This window comes from Lepisma saccharinum, chromosome 13 (genome assembly GCF_977018435.1).
Source record: "Lepisma saccharinum chromosome 13, izLepSacc3.1, whole genome shotgun sequence".
Taxonomy (NCBI): domain Eukaryota; kingdom Metazoa; phylum Arthropoda; class Insecta; order Zygentoma; family Lepismatidae; genus Lepisma; species Lepisma saccharinum.
Window position 1 is genome coordinate 20,411,496 of NC_139241.1, and position 25,168 is coordinate 20,436,663.

At 36.6% G+C, this 25,168-nt stretch overlaps 2 protein-coding genes across 3 annotated transcripts in view; one reads left to right on the top strand and one right to left on the bottom strand.

Annotated features, from left to right (window-relative positions):
- Positions 1-22,689, top strand: part of LOC145997203 (protein N-lysine methyltransferase METTL21D-like) — a 72,433-nt gene extending 49,744 nt beyond the window's left edge. The window contains exons 3-4 of one of the 2 annotated variants that reach the window (XM_083133950.1): positions 565-682; positions 22,631-22,689. In XM_083133950.1, coding sequence (XP_082990076.1) covers positions 565-682; positions 22,631-22,674 — 162 coding nt within the window. In that variant the 3' untranslated portion in view covers positions 22,675-22,689. Of the gene's footprint in view, positions 1-564; positions 5,039-22,630 lie in introns of those variants that run through there. The other variant, XM_083133949.1, reaches the window with a different exon arrangement.
- LOC145997202 (juvenile hormone epoxide hydrolase 1-like) overlaps positions 18,109-25,168 on the bottom strand; it is a 37,790-nt gene continuing 30,730 nt past the window's right edge. Inside the window, exons 5-6 of the mRNA XM_083133948.1 lie at positions 22,721-22,955; positions 18,109-20,668 (exon numbers count right to left, since the gene is read on the bottom strand). Of these exons, the coding sequence (XP_082990074.1) occupies positions 20,437-20,668; positions 22,721-22,955 (467 nt within the window). The 3' untranslated portion in view covers positions 18,109-20,436. The remainder of the gene's footprint in view (positions 20,669-22,720; positions 22,956-25,168) is intronic.

The window sequence follows — 25,168 nt, forward strand, 5'->3', positions numbered from 1 at the left end:
GGACTTATGCCCATGTTGTGCAATGGGTAAAAATAGCCCATGTGCTGAAGTGCCCACAATATAAAAATCAATCAATCAATCACTCCACAGATCAGGGGTCTCCAAAATCACCATTGACCTAGGCAGCCAGAGTGTTCTCAGCGACTCTGTTCCCAAGTTTGGATGGGTAGCCAAGAGATTGCATGTTCGAATGCCCATGGATGCTATCCTCTCTGTCCCTCTCTCGTTCTCTGCCTGTGCACCAACCTAATTGGATAAGCTCATTGAGCAGATGACTCATGAGCAAACAATGAAGGTACTGGGTTCAAGTCCTGGCCTTGTCATAGGTACAGCGGAACCCTAATTTGCGTTCCTCGATTTTACATTTTAAGTTTTTTAGCTTGGTCCCCTGAAAAATGTAAAATTAAGGTTCCATTGCATTTCTTTCGTAGTGACACACACACACATGACACGGAATAACATTCTACCCCTCGTACATTTACTAATTATGAATCTGGGTTGTTTGCCAAGTGGTATATACTAAATGCCGTGAGAACTGTATTATTTTTTCTCTTTCTGTTGCAGTCCATCGACGACCTAATACAGACTCTCCTCCTTCTAGCTGATAAGAAAACAGAAATATTCCTGAGTCAGGAGATACGAGACACAAACAACCAACATATGATATGGTCTGAATTTATGGGTAAGCTGAAAACTAATTTCTTCGTAGAGGACATACCTGTCTCTGAACAACACCCAGAATTTTCAAGTCCAGACATTCATCTTCTGTATATCAGAAAAAATTGTTGACAACTGCTGTTGGATACCTATCAACTTTTGTTCATTCCATTGTACGTAAATGAAACATACTCTTATTCAAGAAGAAGTGTACACTTTGAGACACATGCTTTTCTGCCACTAAGATGCTTAGTAAGTGTGTCCTCAAAGTGAAGGATTTTATGGTACTACTTTTCTCTAAAGGGAAAGAAACTATTCCTGTTCACCTGCTGCAACTTTCCGTATCTCCAGAAACTTGAATAAATTAAACACTAATGGATGACTTGGACAGCAATAATCCCAGGGGCTGTAAATCCTTGATGATGGCTGGAATTACCTCTGCATTTAACATGTCATTTCTAAAACAGCAGACATGATATGTCATTTATGTACACATGAACGTGTGATGTTCTCAAGTTTCAATACGGTATAAGCAATGCTCGAAAAATTTTCTTCAAAGCTAGGTGCCAGCTCTGATAATCAGGCACCAGGAAACTACCTACTAGCATTTGTGCATACTACAGAGTGTTTCAAAAGTTGCACAACCCAAACTTTGAAAATGTATATCATGAAAACCGTAAGAGGTATTTACACCAGGTTTTCTGCACTAAACTAATCATGTAATCACTAGGTTAATAAATTTATGTTAGCATTTATCCAAATAAAAGCAATTACATTATTTTTAAAAATATTGTTGATTTGCTGAAAACATCTCAGAATTGATTTTCAACAATATATACCAACGTAGAAATTTTCAGCGAAAAATGCAGAAAATCGACCAGGACTCGAACACGGGTTTCTGATATACTGTGGCATTTCTCTAACCACTGAGCTACTGAGCCGGCCTGGCCTCGCCTGATTTTTCGCTGTCGCTGTTTTACCTGCGTGGAATCTTCTCTGCCAGCGCTACCGCAATGGGATCTGTTGCCTTTGAAATACAGTATACTTTGATGTATACTGGAAATGGGGTGTTGGGGGACAAAGAGTAAGAAATTTTTACTGACACTCTGGAATGTTCACAACGTTGATTTTAAAAAAAATCATTTGCTAACTTACGCTGTACTGCAATTTGAACTTAGAATCATCAGAATTGCGTACATATTACAGCATAAGATCACAGTCGCCAAGCTGAAATTTTTAGTCACCATGGTGACCTGGCGACTGGGATTTTTTGAGCCCTGGGTATATATTGGAAGTTTTTGTCAAATGCAGGTTTTATTTTTGATTAGTTCAGAATTTTGAAGTGTGGGCTTTTCAAATGCATGGAAACATTTTTAGAAATTCACACAACGAGAACTATCCATTCTAGACAGTTCAAGTTTGTTTATTTTGAATGAAATGCCTAGGACTTTTAGAGGATGTATACTGTTGATACTCCTTGCCAATTGAGCCTAAATTTGAAGAGGGAGAAGAAGAAGGAGTAATTTATGCAATATCTTCGGGGAGCCCCCAGATAATTTGAAATGAATAGAAAAATTACGAAATGCAACAGTACTATGTACCAGCAATTGTGCTTAGTTAAAAGTTGTCCCATGGTTTATCTTTAAAGATAATGATAAACTATGTTCCAGTCAATGCAGAAACATGCTTTCAGGAGTGCTGTGCATATGTACTTGTAGTTCCATATTTTTACACCAGGTTGTATGCTGGTGTTTAATGTGTCTGTTACTCATTAATATGATTGATTGATTTGGTTTATTTTACTTTGTTCTTCCCCCACTTTTGGCTAATCATGATTGAGGATGAGTGAAATTGATAAATAACACCCATCCTCAGGCCGGAATTCAAAACTGGGACCACTCATTAATAGGAAGTTACCCTTCATTTGCTTGTGTAGTTCTGGTAGCAAATCTTCTGCAGGAACTAATTACTATTTACTGTTACAAGAAGATGGAAGTCCAGAGAGACATCAATTCAGTTTTGGTGGGGAATACCATGTAATATGGAGGTGGTCACAGAGCACACATTCTAATCATGATATTTTACCTGTTTTCTTGTGATCCTACCAACATCAGATGTTCAATTTCTTTACTTTTCTCTGTGGATGGGGTTTGAAACACTAAGAAATCTTTTTAAGTAGGTTATTAGTTAAATAATAATAGTTGCATATGTCAGGAAAGCTTCAGATAATTACTTTGAATAAAGGTGCTAACTTGAAGGTTTGACTACTAACATTGAGGAAAAATGAACCATATTAGTGGTGATGTCAACAGCGGACAACTGAGCACAATTGAGTCCAAACAAAGTAGTCACGTGGTTTTGGCCTATTCGGTAACATTGGATTTTCCATTGCAAGTGGTAGCTTTAATGATTGTAACATCAGTTATGAAACAAAATTGTGATGTGTATAGTACATCCATGTGAATTTCAGAGAATACGTTTATGTATAACTCATACCTTACAGATGAGAATGTAAAGAATAAATGGAGTAAGAAAATTCATGCATTTTCGAAGAAAATCTAGACATTCCAGTTCTGAGCACAGCCGAAGCTGGCTTTAAGCTCAGCCGATCTCAAGTGCAGTCATGCTGCCGCTGTGGATGATGGGAAATCAGCAGCCCCAGGTGACTGCAACCCATTAGCTGTGAATCCAGATCAGACGTTGCTAGGGACATTCACTTTTAGTCGATTTTGTACTCATTATTCTTTACATTCTCATCTGTAAGGTATGTGTTATATATAGATGTATTCTCCGAAATCTCATCTTTACATTGATGTACAATACACATCATAATTTGGTTTCATGACTACTGTCACAGTTTTAAAAGTTACCCCTTGCAATGGAAATCCCAATGTTATCACATACGTAAGAATATTGTTTGGACTCTATCTTGCAGTGTGACATCATACTAACATGATCGATTGTACCGGGTGTCCATAAATGTTTACCCTGATAACAAAACAATGTAACTCTTAATTGGATACAGTAAATGGAACATGCGTTATACCACATATGCTTCTACTCATTAAGTTTTGAACCATACATAAACATTTAATACAATTAATACACTTCAACATTTAAACCACTTCAACATGTGCATCCCTGGTAACACGCAAAATATCAAGCCAGAATTCAATCTCTTGCCACACATTCTGCAACGTGTCTGGTGTGATTGTGTGAATGGCATCTCTGATGCATTGTTGCAAGGTCGCAATATCAGGAACTGCTGTTTTGTACACAATATCTTTCACATACCCCCAAAAGAAAGAAATCTAAGGGGCTAATGTCAGGTGATCTCGGGGGCCATGGAATTGGGCCATCTCTGCCAATCCACTGGTTGGGGAAAGTTTCATTTAGAAAATTGCGGAACTTCAAGAGCCCAATGTAGGGGAGCTCCATCTTGCTGAAAGATGACAGTGTCTTGCAGATCCTGTAGCTGGGGAATGGCATAATTCACCAACATGTCTAGGTAAACATATCCAGTTACATTGCTTTCAAGGAAGAAAAATGGGACAATCACACGATCACACATTATCCCACACCACACGTTAACCTTTGGACTGTCCCGAATGTGTTCTCGTACGACATGAGGATTTTCGGATCCCCAGATCCGGACATTATGGCGGTTAACTGATCCAGAGACATGAAATGTAGCCTCATCGGAGAAACACACACGCTTCAAGAAATCATTGTCCTCATCCAAACGGTTCAGCATGTCGTTAGCAAATTGTTCATGTTTTGGGCGATCATCTGGTTTTAATGCCTGAACAATTTGAACCTTGTACGCATACAATTTAAGATGTTTGCGAACCACTTTATGCACTGTACCCCTTGGCACTTGAAGCTCCCGCGAAGCTTTTCTAATCGATTTCTGTGGCGACCTCTTGAATGCGGTTTGAACTGCCTGCACAGTCTCCTCCGAAACAGATGGTCTGCCGCTGCTTGTGCGTTTGTGAACTGACCCCGTTGCTAAAAAAGTTTCCATCCATGTTCTGATTAACTTGACATCAGGTGCTTTCTTTCCATAATGGGACCTAAACTTTTGCTGCACAGTAATCGGTGATTTGGTTTCTGCATGCCACACAACACATTGAGCTTTCTCCTGAGGGGAAGCCATTTTTAACGAATAGCTCACACAGCGCTCCTTGTGGCGAAAATGTTGAATGAGACACACCTGTACAGAAACTTCATGGGTTCCCAAGTAAACCTGTAATAAAAAAAACAATGTTAGAATCATAAATATAATAGTTATATAATCCTGAAATCAGGGTAAACATTTATGGACATGGTGTACTTTAATGTTAGCAGTGCTTCCTCAATAAGGAAGAAGGACTTGTAGACCTGTATGCTGTATGTGATTGTACTGTGTGCGTGACTTAGGAGTAACTACAATACCTGTTTCTAGTTCTGGGCAGGATTGAGTTGAAATACTGTCAGATGCATTTATTTATTTATTTTTGTTATTTTTACATAATTTTCTCTACATCATTCATTAATTCTGACAATGAAATTGGAAGATAAACCCTTGAAATGCCAAGAGTATAAAGCTAATGAAATATTTATGCTGTACCTGAAAATCAAATAAACAAACTCTGGCTTCAAAGCACCTTATGCTTGTTGAGAACAGGAAACCGAACTTACTGAATTATTACAGACAAATTTGGCAATAATTACAAAAGCAACATTACTGTCTTTATTTTTCAGTTGGTGATTATGGATATAAAAATAAGACTTGCAAATGTTTAACTTCCAGGCTGACCCTTTATGAAATAATGCATAACTGCATAAGTATACTTGAATTTGACTGAGTGCTGTAAATACATGTACCTCATGCATTTACATTATAAACACCCATTTAGCTAAAGCTGGTGATGTGTTTGAAATATTAGCTTATCATACATTACTGCTCATTTGAATTTTATATAACTTGTAATAACTATAGAATAACATCTGAAAGTGTACCTTCTTCTTGAATAATTATGTACATTTATCAAACAACATTCCTTTCAGGCAGATATTTTGCATTATGTTAAGACTGTAACTTTCAATATTTTTATATTCAATTGTATCAATTGTAAAGACAGTCCAAGTGATAGTGTTACATTCCAAAATACAAAAATTATATTTGAGAGTTTATATTTTCATATGGAACCTTTGAAATATGTAAAGATGCAATAAAATATTGTAAATATGTATTTGAATCGAAATGTGTAAAATTAAATTGTGGGGAGGAAATGAAAGACTTGACCAGATGTAGTTTATGAAGTTGAAAAAATATATGATATGGCTGGAATTCCTGATTAAGGTATTTACATCAAGGTAACTAAGTGCATCTACAATACTTTAAGGAATCTTATATTGTATTACTCTTTATATTAATGGAAAGAAGGAAGTTATGTACAAAATTAATCATTAACACAAATAAATAAATAATGAATAAGGAATAATCAAGTATGTAATGTTTTTCTTCTTTCACCAAAGTAAGGTTCTTCTTATATGTTTTTTGAGACTTGTTATTATTATTAAAATTACTGGCATGTTTCTTTAACATATTCAGGTTAGAATAGTTTTTTTTAAAAAAAACGCACACATTCCCTTGCTCTCTCATATTTTAAAAAAATCAATTGCAGAGCTAAGGCACAATGAAAGTGCTATTTCATTTCCTTCCTTTGGTGCAAAGCTCTTCTTCTTTTATTCCGAAACACACCCCCATCGGTGAGTGGATGAAGGTTGAATTCTTTCTTTCACATTCACTTAGACAAACGTAACCTCAAAGTCTATACTGAATATGCAGACAGAGAAGAGAATATAAATTTAAGAGAAAGAAGACCAGGAGCTCGAAAAATTCCTTTTTTATTTTTTGTATTTGTACATATATTATGTTTTGGCTCATATTTTACATATATGTACATATTATTTCCATATTTCAGAACATTTTTCAATGCTCCATATTTGTGCAATATCTACATGTTCCTGTGTGACTGAAAGAATTGGTGAATTTCTTGCAAATGACTGACAAAGTCTGAAGCGACATTAAACATACAAAAGTTTGACCTATATTATACCCTCCAATTGTGTTAATTACAAGTTTTCTGTCATCAGAACATTTTTTTTACACACCTCCAAACTGTTTGCTTTTGCTATTGTAAAACATTGAATTTCCTGTTTATTTACAATTGTTGTCAGCAAAACAGAATGAGGGCTCAGGCATCAGCTCCTGGTTGTTACAAATGCTATTTTGGCAACGTTGGAAGAGAGCCCCAACTCGAGCAGCCTGTTGCTAACCTCACCCTTGCTACTAGTTGCAAGCTCGGCAGCACCACCAGAAGCAACGATTTTGTGGCACACACACGGAATAAAATCCTGGTTTATCTTCAAGACCGTCATGTTAATAGTTGCAATGCCGAGACTGTATTTTATGTAGCTCAGGTAGTGTCTTATATTATGGAAAAGGTAAATGTTTACAATTTTAACTCCATATTTTGGTGAAAGTTACTAAATATATATTTACGTATTGAGCACATTTTTACTACATACGAGGGTCACTATATTTTGAGCCTAACAATGAAAAAACAGGAATTTGGCATTGAAAACTGCTTTATTGTTTTTCGAAGTATTCTCCTTTATCGTCAATACACTTTTGCATTCGTTCGAACCATTTGTCAAAGCAGTTTTTCCAATCTTCTTGAGGAACCTCCATAATATGGTTTTTGACCGCATAAACGGCATCTTCCGCCGACGAAAATCGTTGTCCACGCAATTTATTCTTGACATTCGGGAACAAGAAGAAGTCATTGGGTGCCAAATCAGGACTGTATGGCAGATGACCCATGAATTCGATTTGTTGACTCTTCATAAAGTCTGTTGTTAGACGAGATGTGTGACAGCTGGCATTGTCTTCATTAAGAATGATCCGACGGCATTTGTTTGTTTTCCGTATTTGACGGAAGACCTCTGGCAAACAAATTGTTGTGTACCATTCAGAGTTGACCTTTCTATGTTCCTCTAAAGGCACAGTTGCCACATGACCAGTTTTCCCGAAAAAACAGGCGACCATTTGTTTTGATGTGCTTCGAGCGCGAACAACTTTGAAACACCCATACAGTCGACTGCTGTGTACGTTCCGGCTCATATGCATATATCCATGATGCATCACCTGTTACAATCTTATATACGTCTTTTGAAGCACCACAATTGTATTTATTGAGCATTTGTTTGCACCAATTGACGCGAGCGTCTTTTTGAGTTTTTGTCAAATAGGTTTTGCACAGCACCAATGTTTTCTTGAACAACAACTGATTTTGGACGACCTTCGCGAATCTCGTCGGTGAGCGAATGGTGGCCACGATTAAATTCGTTATACCAGCATTTCACAGTGGCAAAGGATGGGGCTTCATCGCCAAATGTGGAAGTAAGTTGATTGATGCACTCTTGTCTTGATAATCCATGTCGAAAATCGTAAAAAAATCATCGCACAAAAATGTTCACGAGTTAATTCCATTTTATTGTTGTCGCGCAATCTCCAAGGCAACATAACACAAATGAAGCTATTGACAAAACATTTGAAGTACGTTATGGTCAATAATGCCAGACGATTCCGTGCAAACGTCAAATCGTGCCTAACTTCAATCAGTGTTGCCAAGGCTCAAAATATAAATAGTGACCCTCGTATAAAGCTGTTGCCTGCCAATTACCTTCCTGTGATGGCCAATATAGATATACTAGCTGATTACTCGGCATTGCCCGGGTATTTATTTATCCCAATCTTCTATTAGACAGGAAAATAATAAATGCTAACTATAGTGTAAAAGGAACTTTGAGTTGAACGGCATTGGGAGTGTCACTATTCATCTTGGCGACCTCAAAAACTATGGATTCCACACTAATATCGGACGGTTTCGATTATTTTTACATGTCACCACCTTCCCACCCCACCCCTAGGGGTGCCAGGGGTGTCTTGGAGTTGAACGACATTGGGAGTGTCTCTATTCTTCTTAGCGACTCCGAAAACTGTGGATTCCACACTAATATCGGTCGTTTTACATGTCACCCCCTTCCCACCCCCCATCCCTAGGCCTGCCAGAGCTGTCTTGGAGTTGAACAGCATTGGGAGTGTCACTATTCACCTTAGCGACCAAGAAAACTATGGATTCCACACTAATATTGGTCGTTTTTGATTATTTTTACATGTCATCCCCTTCCCACCCCCACACCTAGGGGCATCAGGGGTGTCTTAGAGTTGAATGGCATTAGGAGTGTCACTATTCATCTTAGCAACCCCGAAAAATATGGAATCCAGACTAATATCGGTCGTTTTAGATTATTTTTACATGTCGCCCTCTTCCCACCCCACCCCACCCCTAGGGGTGCTAGGGGTGTCCTAGAGTTGAATGGCATTGGGAGTGTCACTATTCATCTTAGCGACCCCGAAAACTATGGATTCCACACTAATATCAGCTGTTTTCGATTATTTTTGCATGTCACTCCCTCCCACACCACCCCTAGGGGTGCCAGGGGTGTCTTACCCCCGCAATATTTCTTTTGAGATTGCAAGTGATACATGTTCCAAGTTTGGTTTAAATCGCTCCAGGCATTCGAGAGTTATGCTGGAACAAACACACATACATATCCATTTTTATATATTAGATTGTAAGTCAGTGTTTTCCTCTTCATTTGGCAGTACCTGGTAATACTGTAAATAGTCTGATAGTAAGGATTTTATCATATAATATGTTACTGTGTCTGCATGCTTGAATGACTTTTGGATGTGTTGTTTTTGTGTGTGCACATTGCTTTTGTAGCATGAATCTGAACACAATATTTCTTTTGAGATTGCAAGTGATACATGTTCCAAGTTTGGTTTAAATCGCTCCAGGTATTCGAGAGTTATGCTGGAACAAACACACATACATATCCATTTTTATATATTCGATTGTAAGTCAGTGTTTTCCTCTTCATTTGGCAGTACCGGGTAATACTGTAAATAGTCTGATAGTAAGGATTTTATCATATAATATGTTACTCTGTCTGCATGCTTGAATGACTTTTGGATGTGTTGTTTTTTGTGTGTGCACATTGCTTTTGTAGCATGAATCTGAACACAAAGATAGAGTAATAAATCTTGCAAAACCAGTACAGGCTGTATCCATGTCTTCATAGATTCCTGCAGTGTGACTGTCCTTTGTGAAATACACATATACACATATGTCCTTGGTCGATATGATTCATAGTCACGTAACATAATCTGCTGTATTGGCATGTACTGGAGAATGATGATAATTTAGGGTTGGAAACTCTCGACACTTAGCATGACTAACAAACTCCTACATAAAAAGATACACATAGATATTTCTTATATTGTATGAACTGTGTACTACATTGTGTACAGTATACAGACACTTTTAGATTAAGCATATTGTTTGAGAGCTTGTAACACTAACAAATCAACAGAAAAGGAAAATGCAAGGGAAGGTCAAATGCAAACCTTAATTTGTTTTTGTTTCTTATCTAGTAGATTTTGGTATGTATGGTTGCACAAGTTTGCTGCATTCTAGCACAGACCTATTTCTGATATTTTCAACTTTGAGTTGGTGCCTGTGTACCTTAAGAATTCATGATGGGTTAAAACAAGGAGATGCATTATCTCCATTGCTCTTTAATTTTGCCTTAGAATATGCTGTTGGGAAGGTAAATGAAACTAAAGAAAGACTAAATTTAAATGGTGTGACTCAGTTGTTAGCATATGCAGATGATGTAGACTTATTAGAGGATGATATAAATACAATTAAGAATAATGCTAAAATATTTTTCAAAACTGCTAAAGAGATAGGTTTGGAAGTTAACATAGAGAAAACTAAATATATGCTTACAGGCCGAAACCAAGTGTTAGGTAATAAGCAAAATCTAATTATTGATAACAACTCGTTTGAACCAGTTTCCAAATTCAAATACTTAGGAGTAATATTAACAAATGAAAATTATATTAAAGAGGAAATAAAAAGTAGGGTTAATTCAGGAAATGCATGTTACTTCTCTCTTCATAAACTTTTGTCTTCTGGTTTAATATCTAAGAAACTAAAAGTTAAAATATACAAAACAGTAATTTTGCCTGTAGTATTATATGGATGTGAAACTTGGTCCCTTACATTGAAAGAGGAACGTAAATTGAGAGTATTTGAAAATAAGATCCTTAGGAAAATCTTTGGATCTAAAAGGGATGAGGAGACAGGTGAGTGGAGAAGGTTACATAATTTAGAACTACATAATTTGTATTCATGTCCAGATATTATTAGAATAATTAAATCAAGAAGACTTAGGTGGACAGGCCATGTGGCACGAATGGGAGAGGAAAGAGGAGTTCACAGGATTCTTGTTGGGAAACCCGATGGTAAGAGACCTGTAGGAAGGCCAAGACGAAGATGGAGGGACAATGTTGAGATGGACCTAAAGGAAATCTGTAGGGATGGAAAAGAGTATATATATCTTGCTGAAGATAGGGACAGATGGAATGCCTATGTTGCTGCAGCCATGAACCTTCGGGTTTAAGAATGCTAGATAGTTAGTACCTTAAGAAGAATAAGTCTTTGGGGTCCACATGCAGTCACTTATAAGCCACTGTGCGAAGGCCTTTCCTCCCATCTGCCTATGAATTGAGGCCATTGTCGAACTTTCTCCTCCATTAGTAAACTTGCTGGTGTGGTAAGAATGCACGGATATAGTGAATTTTCATTTGCCGAGAAATTTCTGTAAATTTTATGCTGACAGAGGCTGCCCCTCTTCCCTGGGGCAAGTGTGTATAGGAGACACCATCTTTATAATAACCAAAAGGGCATTTTGATGGATTGATTGAATTGTTCTTTTAAGTCCACTTTATGCACAGACAAGCTAATCGGGACTGGACCTACAGTTTAAAGTGGGATCCGAACCGCTATGTACCTCCACTGGGTATCGAACCCAGGACCCCTTGATCACAAGGAGAGGACACTACCACTGCACCATCGGTGAGGCCGACAAAAATGGCATTTTGAAGCAAGTGTTGCATCCTTGAGGTCATTTTGTAAATAACAGTTGATACTTCATGTAAATGTGAGCTGAATACTGTCTGCCCTTCAAGTTTTATTGGACTTTTAAGGTTTTCATTTGACTCTTGTAATATTTTATTTTTGGACATGTCATGGGTTCTTTTAACATATATATATATATATATTTTTTTTTTTTTCAGCAAAATCCATGATCTTGAACGGACATAGCCTGTATGATCTGAGACAAAATAACTTGGCTGCAATTGCAAAAACACAACAATTTGTTTAAAAAAAATGGGAAGGCAATTTATTTGGGAAAAAAATCTTCATTCAAATTATACAACTCTATTCCTCTCTCTCATGCACAGAAAGAAATCATTATTGATCATCCAGAAGCAAAGCATTGTTCTTGAGATGACACTGCCTTCTCTTCCTTGATAAATCTTGTTTACACCCAAAGAAATTATGATTTACAACATAGTAGGCATGGCTTGAACCTAGTGTGTTGAACCCAGGAGAGTGAGGAAATATTTGTAGTTTGTGTTATTCTTTCTTGCTATCTATGTTGGTTATCTTATATTACTTTCTACCTCTCGGGATAACCGTGACAAACACAATCATACAATGGGTCACTCAGGATTCGAACCTGGAACCTGTTGGTTCATAGCATGTTATGTTGAAATTTCTCAACAGTCTCAGAACTAAATCACATGCCTTTCAATGTGCTTCTGCCAGAAAAGGTAGCATCTTAACCTGTTGGTGCAACAACATGACAAGCCAAACTTTTGGCATTTTTTTTTTCTTCTCAAGTGGTGCGTTGCTATCACATCCAACTATTTCAGATTATATTTCCATAAATTTGTAAAAGATAGCGACACCATTCACGGCTGTTGTGTTGTTGCCCAAGTAATTTTCCCTCTCTTTTTTGAGAAGAACATGACAAGTCACTGTGTAAGATGACATTATGCAGTGACGTTTTTCTCAATCAGTTTCATTTTGAACTTCGTTGCGTGATGATTCCAGTTCCCTTATAATCGATAGTGATGAGGACATTGGCAAAATATTTGGTACGAAATTATTTACAGCATCAAATAGATGATTTTTTTAATCTGAAGTTCATCGAATAACTTTGTAAAAGAACAACAACAATTATCAGGAGCAGCCGACATCTAAAAAAAGGTTAATGTAATAATTGTTCAGAGAATGTGCGTTATATTATTTTTGCTGCAAGATTTTCAGTTGTATTATTATAAGAAGGCAAGAACATGAAAAGCCAAAAAATCATGTGTATCATTTTAGAAAAGGATTAAATTTGAGTAAAGTAACTTTTAAAACATACTTTTGTTTGAGCCAGAGAAGTGATAAAATATCTGTTTCAAAAATTATGAAGCCTGACTAGCATTAAATGAATAATAAAAATTATTGAATTTTTCAAAAGTTAATGACTCCACTGAAAAATTTACCGGATGTGGCTTGCCATGTTGTTGGACCAAGCACTTCAATTATTTTTATGACTAATTCAGGGCTGCTGGTCTAGCTATTCAGACCTTTTACCCACCCTTAACTCTGGAAGAACATTGAAAGTAGAAGCAGGCCTCCCGGATGTTGCAGTTGTAGTGTTGCCGTGCCTTGTAATCAAAGGGTACCGGGTTCGATACCCATGGAGGCACATAGTGGTTCGGATCCCACTTTAAACTGTAAGTCCAGTCCAGATTACCTTACTGAGCATCAAGTTATGAGTTGCTTACAGCCATTGCTGAGTGTAAGTTAATACTTAGGTTAATTCTATCAATACGATTATATTTTTATTTTATTTAATCGAAGTAGAAGCAATAATAAGGAGAGTGTCGAAAATGTAGTGTGATACCAACAACAAAAAGAGAGGGGCATCACCTCCCCAAAGTTTGCCATGTTCAACCAAATATAAGGATTAATCACAGTTGATGGCGGTTGTGAAAAGGGGGCAGGGTGCCGATGGAAGACTGCTCTGTGGAGAAAGCGAACTATGGCACTCAAACACTGAAGGAGGAGGGGCATGCAACCATCACCCACATCCTTCCCTTATGAAAACACTATTTTCCAATAAAGGAATGTTGCATTGAACCAAGAGTGGAAATGAAAACGGTTAATTTTCTCATCTGAATTGATGCATATGAAGTTTTATTGTTCAAATATATTTTTCACAAATTTTCCACCACCCCTTACGTTACTTCATGTTTGACTTCAGGACTCTTGTTTATTGATTTGGTTTATTTTACTTCACTTTTCTGCCACCTCTGACTAATCGTGAAGATGAGGATGAATGATAATATGATGAAATTGATGAAGGGACATTCACAAAGAACACCTATTCCCAGGCTGGGATTCAAACTTAGGACCCCTGGCATCGTAGTGCACTGTGCTAACCACTCCACCATGGATGCCAGCCTGGGACACTTGTGTATAAATCAGGGCTGAGCCGATACCGGCAGTATCGGTTGATTTTCTTTTACCGATACCAAAGATTTTCAGTGACTACAAAAGTGGGCAAAGGTAACAGCTCGTCTCAACATTTGTCCTTTTTAAAGGTTGGTTCAACCTTCGTTGTGACAGATTGGGAGACCAGCACAGGAAGTTCCATAGATTTTCCTAGAAACACTGGATAAAACCCCACCCTCCTGGGAAGCAGATGGCAAGATCAAAGGCATGGGTAAGTGAAAGCTGAACCCAAACGTGACCATGAAGGCATGTAATGGCTTAGTTAACGCTGTGAGAAATAAACCATTCATTGCTAATTCTTGCTTGAAGATTGTGGTTGTAAGATAGGTGGATGTTTTTAACCCCCACCGCACTAACGCCGGATCAGGTAGTTGCGGAGTTCTTGGAAAAGAGGGATGAAGGTCACTGTGAAATTAGCTTTGTTTTATCTACGTTCAAGCAGGAAGGGGAATTAGCAATTTATACTTATCCTCTTCACTTCTGTCTTTCCTGTGACTAACGGTATCGATTGGCCAAGGAGGGTTATTTATTTCCTCTGAAAGCAAGCCCCCTGGTGGAGTGGCTAGCACATCGCGCAGCGATGCTAGGGTTCAAATCTTGGCCTGGGCATGGATGTTTGTGAGTGTCCATTCATCAATATCATCACTCATCCCCATCTTCGCAAATTAGCCAAAAGTGGCACAAAAAGTGAAGTAAAATAAAGCAAATCAATCAATCAATTAATTCCGTCGAGATTAGATTTGAAATATATGGCTTTGAATGATATATATATATATATATATATATATATATATTACTTACTAAGGATGGTAAGGTAATCAGCACTGGACCTACATTTTAAAGTGTGACCCGAACCACTATGTGCCTCCACTGAGTCTCCAACCCAGGATCTATTGATTGCAAGGTGACGGTGTTACCGCTACACCATCGGGAAGGCCACTCTAAAGATTTATGTACACCAACCACTACTTACAATAATGTACATGAAATATTTATCAGGAACTTTACGTTTCAACTAATGGACCTATAATCATTCTTTGTTATTCAATAAATATTCAATTTTTTTACTTCTTTGACATTAATTTCCTTGCAAGGACAGTTGTTTTTACACAAATTTTAAAGTTCAAATCACAAACCCTGAGACCTTGTGTAAACAAAACCACCTGCATGCAGAAAGCATTGCAAACTCATAGAAGTAAAATAATCCACACCAAAATCCAGCGTTGTTACAGGTTTCATTACGTAAGGTAAAACAATGGCCAATTTGTAGTATGGGATACGCTGCCGCAAATGACGTCTCACTTTAAACCCAATGCTCTTTCTTTTTTTACTTATTGCTTCACCTTTATGGTTAACTCTTTGCACCAGTCATCATTTCCCATACATTTGGCTTCTTTCTTGCATGTGAATTGAATATATTTTACTTGCATTTTTTTACACAAAATGATACATCATAGTAATGTATATTTCTAAAGATGATATAGATAGGAGTGTATTTGAAATTTGTTTGTAGATTTTATGTAAATTGTATCTTATGTAAATAAAATATATAATGGGCATAAACAGCCATATGCATTGCTGTAAGTCCAATAAATATATTGATGATGATGATCAAAACAAGACAAAGAAAGTTTGTAAATTTATTGCGGTTGGAAACTTTGACAAGCATCCTAATAACGATTTTTGTTCCGCCAAATATAGTGCACTTCGTAAAATAACTTGGTGACATGGCAAGGCAAAATAAGTGTGAACATTTTGTAGTAATATGCATTGTAACTTTCAATGAGCTTAGAGATTTGTGTAAAAAGGTAAAAGGTAAAGTGTTCCCCTGTGCATAGCACCACGCCATGAAGGCGTATAGGGGGTGTGGGGGTAACGCCCCACACTTTCTTGATCTCGGTCGTGAGTGGGGGTGATGTGATCAGCATCACGCCCCTGACCGCCTTTACCCCCCAGGGTTTCCCCCAGGTACCCATGTTATTCGACGCTGGGTGGGCGCCGGGGCCGCTTCCAACGTTAGAAAAGTTCCCGGATTTGAACCGGCCGGGGATCGAACCCGGGACCTTGAGCATGGTAGTCAGACGCGTTACCGACTGAGCCACCGCGGCCACTAGAGATTTGTGTACATAATGATATTTTATAACATTGGTTATTTTCTAAAAATAATCATGTGAACAGCAAGGAAGTAGTGCAACTTAGTAATATTGTCTGACTTATCCTTAGAAAAATAACATGCCGAGTTCTATGCGTGCGGGAAGGTCTCCGTGTTCTTCGAGCTTGTTTTCAAAACACCAGCAAGGACAGCCTTTGAAAAGGGATGAGAAACAGATTCTACTCAATATTTAGGCAACGTTCTGTCAGTGGTATCCTGAGAAACCAGTAAATGAAGTGGTTAAGTTGGTATCCCAGTGCAGTGTTGTGTCAGTGTCTGCAGTTGTAAGGGTTATGAAAGAGAGAATGACCGGGAGAGTAACAATGTATGCGGCTGCATATTCGTCTGATGTTTTGAGAGCGGGTTCTCACATTCAGAGGCTCTTATATAAAATGAATAGGTGCGGCGAACTATGAGTGTAACAGCAGATGATTGCGGTCATGAATCAGCTGACGCGCAGTGATACATCGAATCGGTGAGACCATTTGTTTACAGAAGGTCTCAGGATTGGCGATTTACACTTTAGCGGTCGTAACTACACGTAAGCTAGATAATGAATATTTGCGGTTTTATCTCTGATTTTATAGCATCTTTTTACTATTTATGTAATAACAATATTTTTTAGTCAAGATAGAAAGAACAAAATAGGTATTTACTTTGTCTTTCCTCCATTTCTTAGTCTGTGGTTACATACAACAATACTCCATACACATCGGAGAAATTAAGTACTAATTAATTAATTTACATATTATTACGAATCGACCTATAATTATATTAATGTTTTAAATAGGAACACTTTTATTATTATATTTCTGAGACACGTCTCGGACTGGCTCCCCAAATTATATATTTCTAAATACGTGCCTAGTGATGTGACGAGTTAGTATGACTTGGTAACTAGCCTTTGTTATTTTATCCTGGAATTATACAAGCATCGGTATCAGTAAATAGTGGTATCGCCTCAGCTCTAGTATAAATTTCTACAGTACACAAGATTTACCATGAATACTCCTTCCTTCAGCTCAGTCATGTCATGTAATTTTTCCTGCTTGTGATGAAAAAGTTTCCAAGTAAGCAACACTGCTGAATGGTGGTTTCTGAAGGTTTACTTTGGGTGAATCAATTCACTCGACCACTTCTCAAGCTGAACCTTAAGGCAAAGGTATTTATTGTGTTTATTGTGTGTATTTATTTGATATCGTCGGAAGGGGCACTGCTACTTAAAAAAAATGGAAGAAAAATATTGTGAAGGAGTGTTGCAAGTGGAAGCAGTTTTTTAACTCTATTATTAAGTCAGATATGATCTGTAAAATATTTGATGAATAGAATCCCATGTATTCCTTACGGACAAAATCCTCAATCTGTCCTGTTCCCGCTGATGTGTTTTTTCTGCACCATCAGTGTTTTTCTGCACCATCAGATGTTTGATATTCCCAAGAGAACAAACATAATAATACTCACATAAGCATAATGCTAAGTTTTCTACCCCTCCTACAACCATCCAGTTCACAGACCTCTCTCTCCCCAGCTTACCACAGGGAAATTTGTTGGGGAGGTGCAGTTTTGAGTCATTGCATCTGGCTGGAAGTGGAAACTGTTCCTCGTGCCCTTAACTCAAGCAAGTGTCCAAGTTTATCTGAATGGAAGGGTACCACGGACAAAATGCAATGTAATTATGGTGCAGGACTTAAATCACTATGCTTCTATCACAACTAACAAATAATTAGGAAAAGCAGTCAGGATACAAAATAAAACAATTACTACAACAACTTTTTCTTTAATATTATATAAAAAAGTATTACACAACAGAAACTTTTTAAATTGAGATACCATTACATTGGTAGCTTTAAAATTTTCACAGCCCTTCAGTATATAAACAGTATTATAATTCATGGGAAGTATAACAAAAATCATGGCAATATACAGTATTAAGATAAAAAAATATGTATTTAAACTTTCTCTTGATTTCAACATCGATTTTTATTTTGTTTTATTTATATTTATATACTACAAGAAGTATGTATGTGTGTTGGATGAATCAATTACTCATTAGTTACATTAGAGTATCTTGGAAAATTTTATAATATGAATTACAGCACTTTAAAAATGGAATTTGGGGCAGTCTTGACAGAAATAATGTTCAGCATATTGTACATATTGTACAAAGCTACAGACTACAAATTATTATATGAATGCAAGTCCTTTTGCAGGAGCAAACTTATTTTAGTGTATGTCATTGCTAAGCAGATGAAAATGCTTTTTATCAATTTTGCAGGTGAAGCACTCGAAGTGAATAAAACTTTTTTGTCTGCAAGGCATTCCTTTCAGGTCTGTATGTTGTGTGTGTGTACAGAAAAATAATTAAAGAAAACTGTATTTCTATCCATTTTTAAGAGAAAATATATTTTGCAATGCCACACGCAACCACCATATTTTATCCTTAGCTCTGACAGAATTACTCTTTTAACAGCTGCTTCGGTGGTCACAATCGTTCTAATTCTTTTCATATCCTTTCGAGTGCCGGAACATCTGCTTAAGTTTACATACAAAAAATAAACACAATGAAAACTCAGTTTAACATTTCCAAGTTTCACATTTTTCCATATTATATAAGGTAACCAAGAAAGTTTTGTTTGATTTTCACCCAACAGCCTCAAATGCCAAAAGCAAAGTGAAACAGACCTGGCAGGTCAAACATAGTCCCATCAGCATCAATGTCTCATCTCCAACATTCTCGAAGACCGTGGATCCCACTGTGATAAAACTGCAGAATATGACCCAAAAAAGTTTTCAAGTGCAGTTTACACCTTGTCTAAGTTTCAAAACTGTAGTCATCTAAGGTTTGCCTAGTGAATGGAACAGATGATAATCGAACAGGGCAATGTTTGATGAATAAAACATATACATCAGTGTTTCCCAACCAAGACGGAGATTGGTGCCACAGGTGACCTTAGCCATGTGTGACCTTGCGTTATCCACCAAGTAGAAGACATCTTTGCAATTCACAAGTGCTGGTGTCATGTTTTTCAGTTTCTTGTGAACATGTTCCAGCTTCTGAGAGTAATTTTTGCAGCGATTGTCTGGCCAGGTGACAGTAGTTCAAAGCTGACCTCCATGGTGAAGTAGTTAGCACAGCATGCTATGATGCCAAGGTTCCCGGGTTTGAATCCCATCCTGAACATGGATATTCTTTCTGAATGTCCCTTCATAATATCATCATTCATCCTCATCTTCACGATTAGCCAATAGTGGCAGAAAAGTGAAGTATAATAAACCAAATCAATCAATTGAGACAGTAGTTTTCAATGCACGATACCCAGAGCAATGCACTAAACATGGAGCATATCCTTCTTTTCTTGCAGTGGTGGTTTAGGTTGTTTTCGAACGTGCTCATATGATGATGGAACCATCGAGTATCATAAACAACTCACTTCTCATCACATTCTGCACCCTCTTCAGGAAAGGATCTTTCTTCAGATGTGACAGTACGCAAATGGAGGCATCTGCTCATGTCAGCTTCTGAGCTCCAGTCAAGTCCCCCCTTATCCTGTTTTCCAAACTGATAGAGGTTGTGTCAAATAGTTTCTGCAGTGATATACAATTCTTCTGCCAAGTTATTACATGTTCGACCATTGTCCATCTCAATGGCCTTGTGCAGGGGATCAATCTTCCAGTGCCATCCTTAAATCTTTCAAACCATTATTGCATTATCTTTTCAATCACCACATCATTACCGAAAGCCTGGCATATATTCTTACTATGTCAAACATCACCTGCTCCGTACACTGTGAGTTCAAGGTTGGTGCAGTTCAACATGGGTGTCAGTGAGAACAGATGAAGCATGGGAACTTGAAACAGTGGACAAGTCCTTGTATGTTAATTAAACCTTGAACAAGCCGACAAAACTTTCCTGGTTACATTTATACGTTCAATCTTCATGGTCCCACTAGTGCAAAATGTTATAAAATTTTCCAGGTTTTTATTTTTTTCCCCTACATTTAAGTTTTTCCACCTCAGGCCCTTGAAAAACGTAAAATCGTGTATTTGCACTTCCTTTTTGTTCCAGGACTTCACGAGGTCCACACAGGTTTATTCCTTCTGTTTTGTTTGATCTTTTTTCCGGATTTCTTCCATGAGGTTCACAGAGTTAAAAATATCTTCAGCCAACAATTCTGGTTCTTCAAAGGCTGCAAAGTGGCCACCTCTAGGCAGATGTTTGAAACTCACAAGATTTGTAAATTTTTCCTTCAAAAAACTTTTAGGTTGAAGTGCTAGTTCATTTGGAAACATTGCACAAGCTGTAGGCACACTGGTGGCAATACTGTAAGAAAAAGTATGATTTTTTAATTTTTTTTTTAAAGTAACACATAATATCTTCATTTATGTATATTATCAAAGAGATACTCGTATAAGATTCCCTTTTTGATATTCAAATATAAACTATAAATGTACAAGAACATACACTACTGAAGTGACAATATATATGGTGTTGAAATTCATTTTAATTGTCATTTACAACACAAACACACTAACTTACACCGATTATGGCAAGGTTATCTATTTCTATTATGTAACATGTTAAAAGTTATAAATCTTCCAATAACTTCCATTTCAACATTTTGTTCTTGTTTTTGTGTGCAAGAAGAATTCTTAATTTATTTTTACTTTATTTGGAAATTATGAGATAATGGCTACATCTAGAGAAAAAGTGTTCATACATTTTATACTCGTGTGAAGAAAAATGAAAAGGAAAATATAAAGTCATGATGATGAATAGTGTAGGAGGTGAAGGATGCTTGTGTGGCACCATGGAGACAGTGCAGTAGGTTGGAGGATGTTTATGCAAATTATCCTAGCTGGGGGAGGGGGTGCTGATTTTTGAAAATTTTCTTAGCCCATGGCCCCCTCACATTCGGCACTACAAAATTATAAAATTATATGAAATAAGTCAATATCCAATGTAAATATGTTTCTATTCGTACCCAATTAGTAATTTTTGGATAGAATTAGTTGATATAATTTTTGTACTGGTAGTACATGCACATGCACACACACTGACACAGAGAGAGAAGAGAGTGAGTAAGTTTGTATTGTACCACTTTAGATTATTTACTTTCCATACAAACCAATGATCGTAAAATAATTTAATTCGTGTTTTTTTCTGTGGCTACTTTTTTATAATACTGACCAAAATTTGTGTTGGTGCATCACATATTTAAAGATAATTTAAAAAAATGCAAAGTTCTTCGATGTGCACCATGCCATAACACGATTGCTACGCATTTGGAAGACTGGGAAATGTCAGGGAATTTTGCAGATCATCTGGAATTTACGTGCATTTTGGAGTCTGCAAGAGAAAAAGTTGCAAAATGAACAAGCAGTTCACTTCCACTTCTGGATTCTGTTCTTGTGATTCCACTCCCAAAAAGATTCAGTTTAGAAACTTGTTTCTTTCATTCTTGAGATTTTTGTCTTAAGCAAAATTATGGTTCCTTCGAATTTCTGTAATAAATTTTCACTCTTATAATATTAGATATTAGAAAGAATATGAAAGTAAAACTTGCAGTCCAGATATCTGATTGATAACTAAAGTACATTGACAGTATGATCATAATTATCGGAAAGGTTGGTGAAGATGAGGTTATCGTCTATTATTTTATAGATCTTGGTCTTGTTGGCATTTCCTATATAATTCCTATTTTTCTATCCAAAAATTTCTCGAGATGCTGTGTACTTATAAATGTAAGCAAAAAAGCAGCATTTTCTACGACACTATAAATCCGCCAGAAAATGAAAAATTGTGTATGGTTTATGAACTTTTTCTGTTGTTTTTATATTGTGTAGATATGTTATGGTGAAATAATGTACCTCTGTTACCTTAGCCTGAAGGCTAGATACACGTGATTGTAGCACCCAATACATTTAATGTCGATTGTAATTTTACATTTTACTCTTCAAATTTTCATGTGTTCTTGTGTGTGTAGAATGAAATTTGCTAATAAAAAAGTTGTGTAAGTGAATATCCATAATACTGAATGGATTATATATTTAATTTAAAAACACAGGGTTCAAAAGCACAAATCATGATGATAAACATGTCTGGAAAAATTTCATATTTGGACTGGAAAACCTGGAAATTTCAGGGAATTTCATGATCAAAAGATCGTAGCAATCCTGCATAAAGGTTCTTTAGGGGTTGTGGAAGTAGGGTCTCGCATATTCTTGAGTGGAAATTGTGTGTCTAGCAACAGGCTCCATTTTGATTTACCTCCTATCTCCCCAGGTTTGAAACCCCAGAAACCCTCTAAGCAAAGTAAAATACCCTAATCACTAGACCACTGCAGTTCTACATAGGTATGTACAAATAACTTACCTGTCTAATTGATAACTTTGTTGCTTGCTGTTGAAAGTTTCACTGTAGAGCCTCATGGAGCTGGTGATAGAACCTGTGACCCAGTAGATCATCACATTGTCAAGCAAGTCAGTCAAAGTATACTTCTTTGTGAGACCTCCATCAGGCAAAGATTTCCAGCTATTGTTTGTCCAGGTAGAAAATTTCTCCAGGATGTAAGCAGCCAGACCAGCAGGGGAATCCCTCAAGGCCACACCTGCAACACACATTTTCAAATAATAGTATCTCGATAAAACACTTAAAGTTAAGCAATCCATATAGCTACTAAACCAGTGATTTCAATTAAAAGTGTGTCTCTGTTAGTATAATGGTTATATATATATTGATGTTTCCTTAAAAAAAGTTTAAGATGACTATAGGGTTATTCGATACCATTTCAACCAATTTCTAATTAATTTGTCGCATCACCATTTTTAAAAATATTTATAATTTGACCACTTATTTCGACATCTTTCAAGTGTTCAAAACCGACATTGAAAATTTTTTTCAGGCTTGCATTTGGATCTGGCAGCCATTTTTAATCAGCAACACGCAGTGATTTTAGCATTTTCAGACCTTCACACCAATCAGTGTAACTTCTGTTCTATAATTCCAAATGTAATGATTCACAAACAATTTTCTTCAAAAATAAATACCCTTTATTTTTGTTTACTATAATTTTTGCTTCCAGATTAGTAGTTTCTATCCTATACTACAATAAATCTGATTTTTTTCTTCATAATTTCTCATCTTTAGGGTGCACAATAACCATGAAGGGGGCAAAACACCTTAAACATATTTCTCATGTTTACTGTGTGGTGCCGGGTAAGCCTGAAAATTGTTAAACATATGAGGTGCCTCAGCCCCCTTTTTTCCTATAAGGTCCCTAAAATTGAAATTTTTTGAAAAGAATCAAAAATTTTATGCCCTGTATCCCTAAATGGGGTATGGAGGAAAAATCTGAAATTTTGCACCACAGTGAGAATTCTTCATGCTCAACATAATATTAAAATTTGATGAAGATGTTTTTCCGAATAAGAAAAATATTTAAGATTAAATGTAGCCCAAAATAACTTCTTCACAATACTAAATGAAGCACACGTGGAACTGGGAAATGAAGAAACTGCAAGACAAAAGATAACTATAAATACATAAGAAACATAGACTTGTTAAAAATGTATAATGCATATGAAACTATACATTACATTTAGATACAGGGTGAGTCAAAGTCGTGAACCACCCGAATATGTTTAAAACTCTTGGAGTGAAAATGTTTTAATCATTATCATTATCTATTAGATAATTTTTTGTGTCTTGGACTACGTAACCATATCCCTCCTTTGAGAGAATCATCTTGAAACCGGGGGTACAAGATTCTCTATTGACAAGTTCAAAACTACAAATATCAAAGGACATGCACTGGATATCCACAATGCCCAGTACTAGATATCTATTAATTGACATATTTTTTTCTCTATCTAACGGAAGTCCAATGCTGGATATTCAATTGTGTATATTCATATCTTTTTCAAAAATTGACATTAATTTTTATGTAATTTTTCAACATTAAACATGAAATTGAGTGTAATTTTTGTAACTATTGCTCAGTTTATACACTGTGCCAGCATTTAAATCATAAAATTTATCACATAACAAAATATTACAAACATGATTCATTATGAACACTTTATCATTTGTTTAAGAATGAAGAAAGTCTTATGTTCACTTATTAAAATCATAAGTACTCCGCTACATATATTAGGTAGAATAATCTGTGTATTAAATTATAAGTTGCCAAAATATCACCCGAGAATGCACATGAGCCTCCCAAATTGTGTAATGGTAACACTGTAGAATTGTAATTAAAGATCTCGGATTAGATCCTGGGTGGAGACCGTGTAGGTGGTTTGAATTACACTCACACTTTAAGTTCATTCCCGATTAGCCTTCCTGATTCACCTTCCAACAAATTTTTGAAAACACAAAGTCATATATTTCGCTGGCAGGGGCCCATTGTCTGGTCCACACAACTGTACACTTATGAAAAAGTGGCAGTCTTCCAGTTAATATTGACGAAATAATTAAGATTATGCGAGGTAGTAATAGAGAGAGAGAGTAATAAACATTCTCTATTATTCCACTAACTACAGCAGATCCATTATTTTCGATTCCATCTTGTGTATGATGGACAAGTGCATTCGTTATGGTCAGTGTACGTACTTCTGCATATGAGACATAAATATGAAGCGTATTAATCCATAAGATTATATTTTATTCAAAGTCTCTCTGGATGCTTCATGTTGACCAGGGCATTCACTTGTTTACTTCAGTTGTCTCAACCTCTGTGGTATGTAAATAATGCACAGTGTTGTGCTATGCAAACTTCCTGATGTATTCAGGATATAGGAAGTTCCATCAGCCTATGGAGTC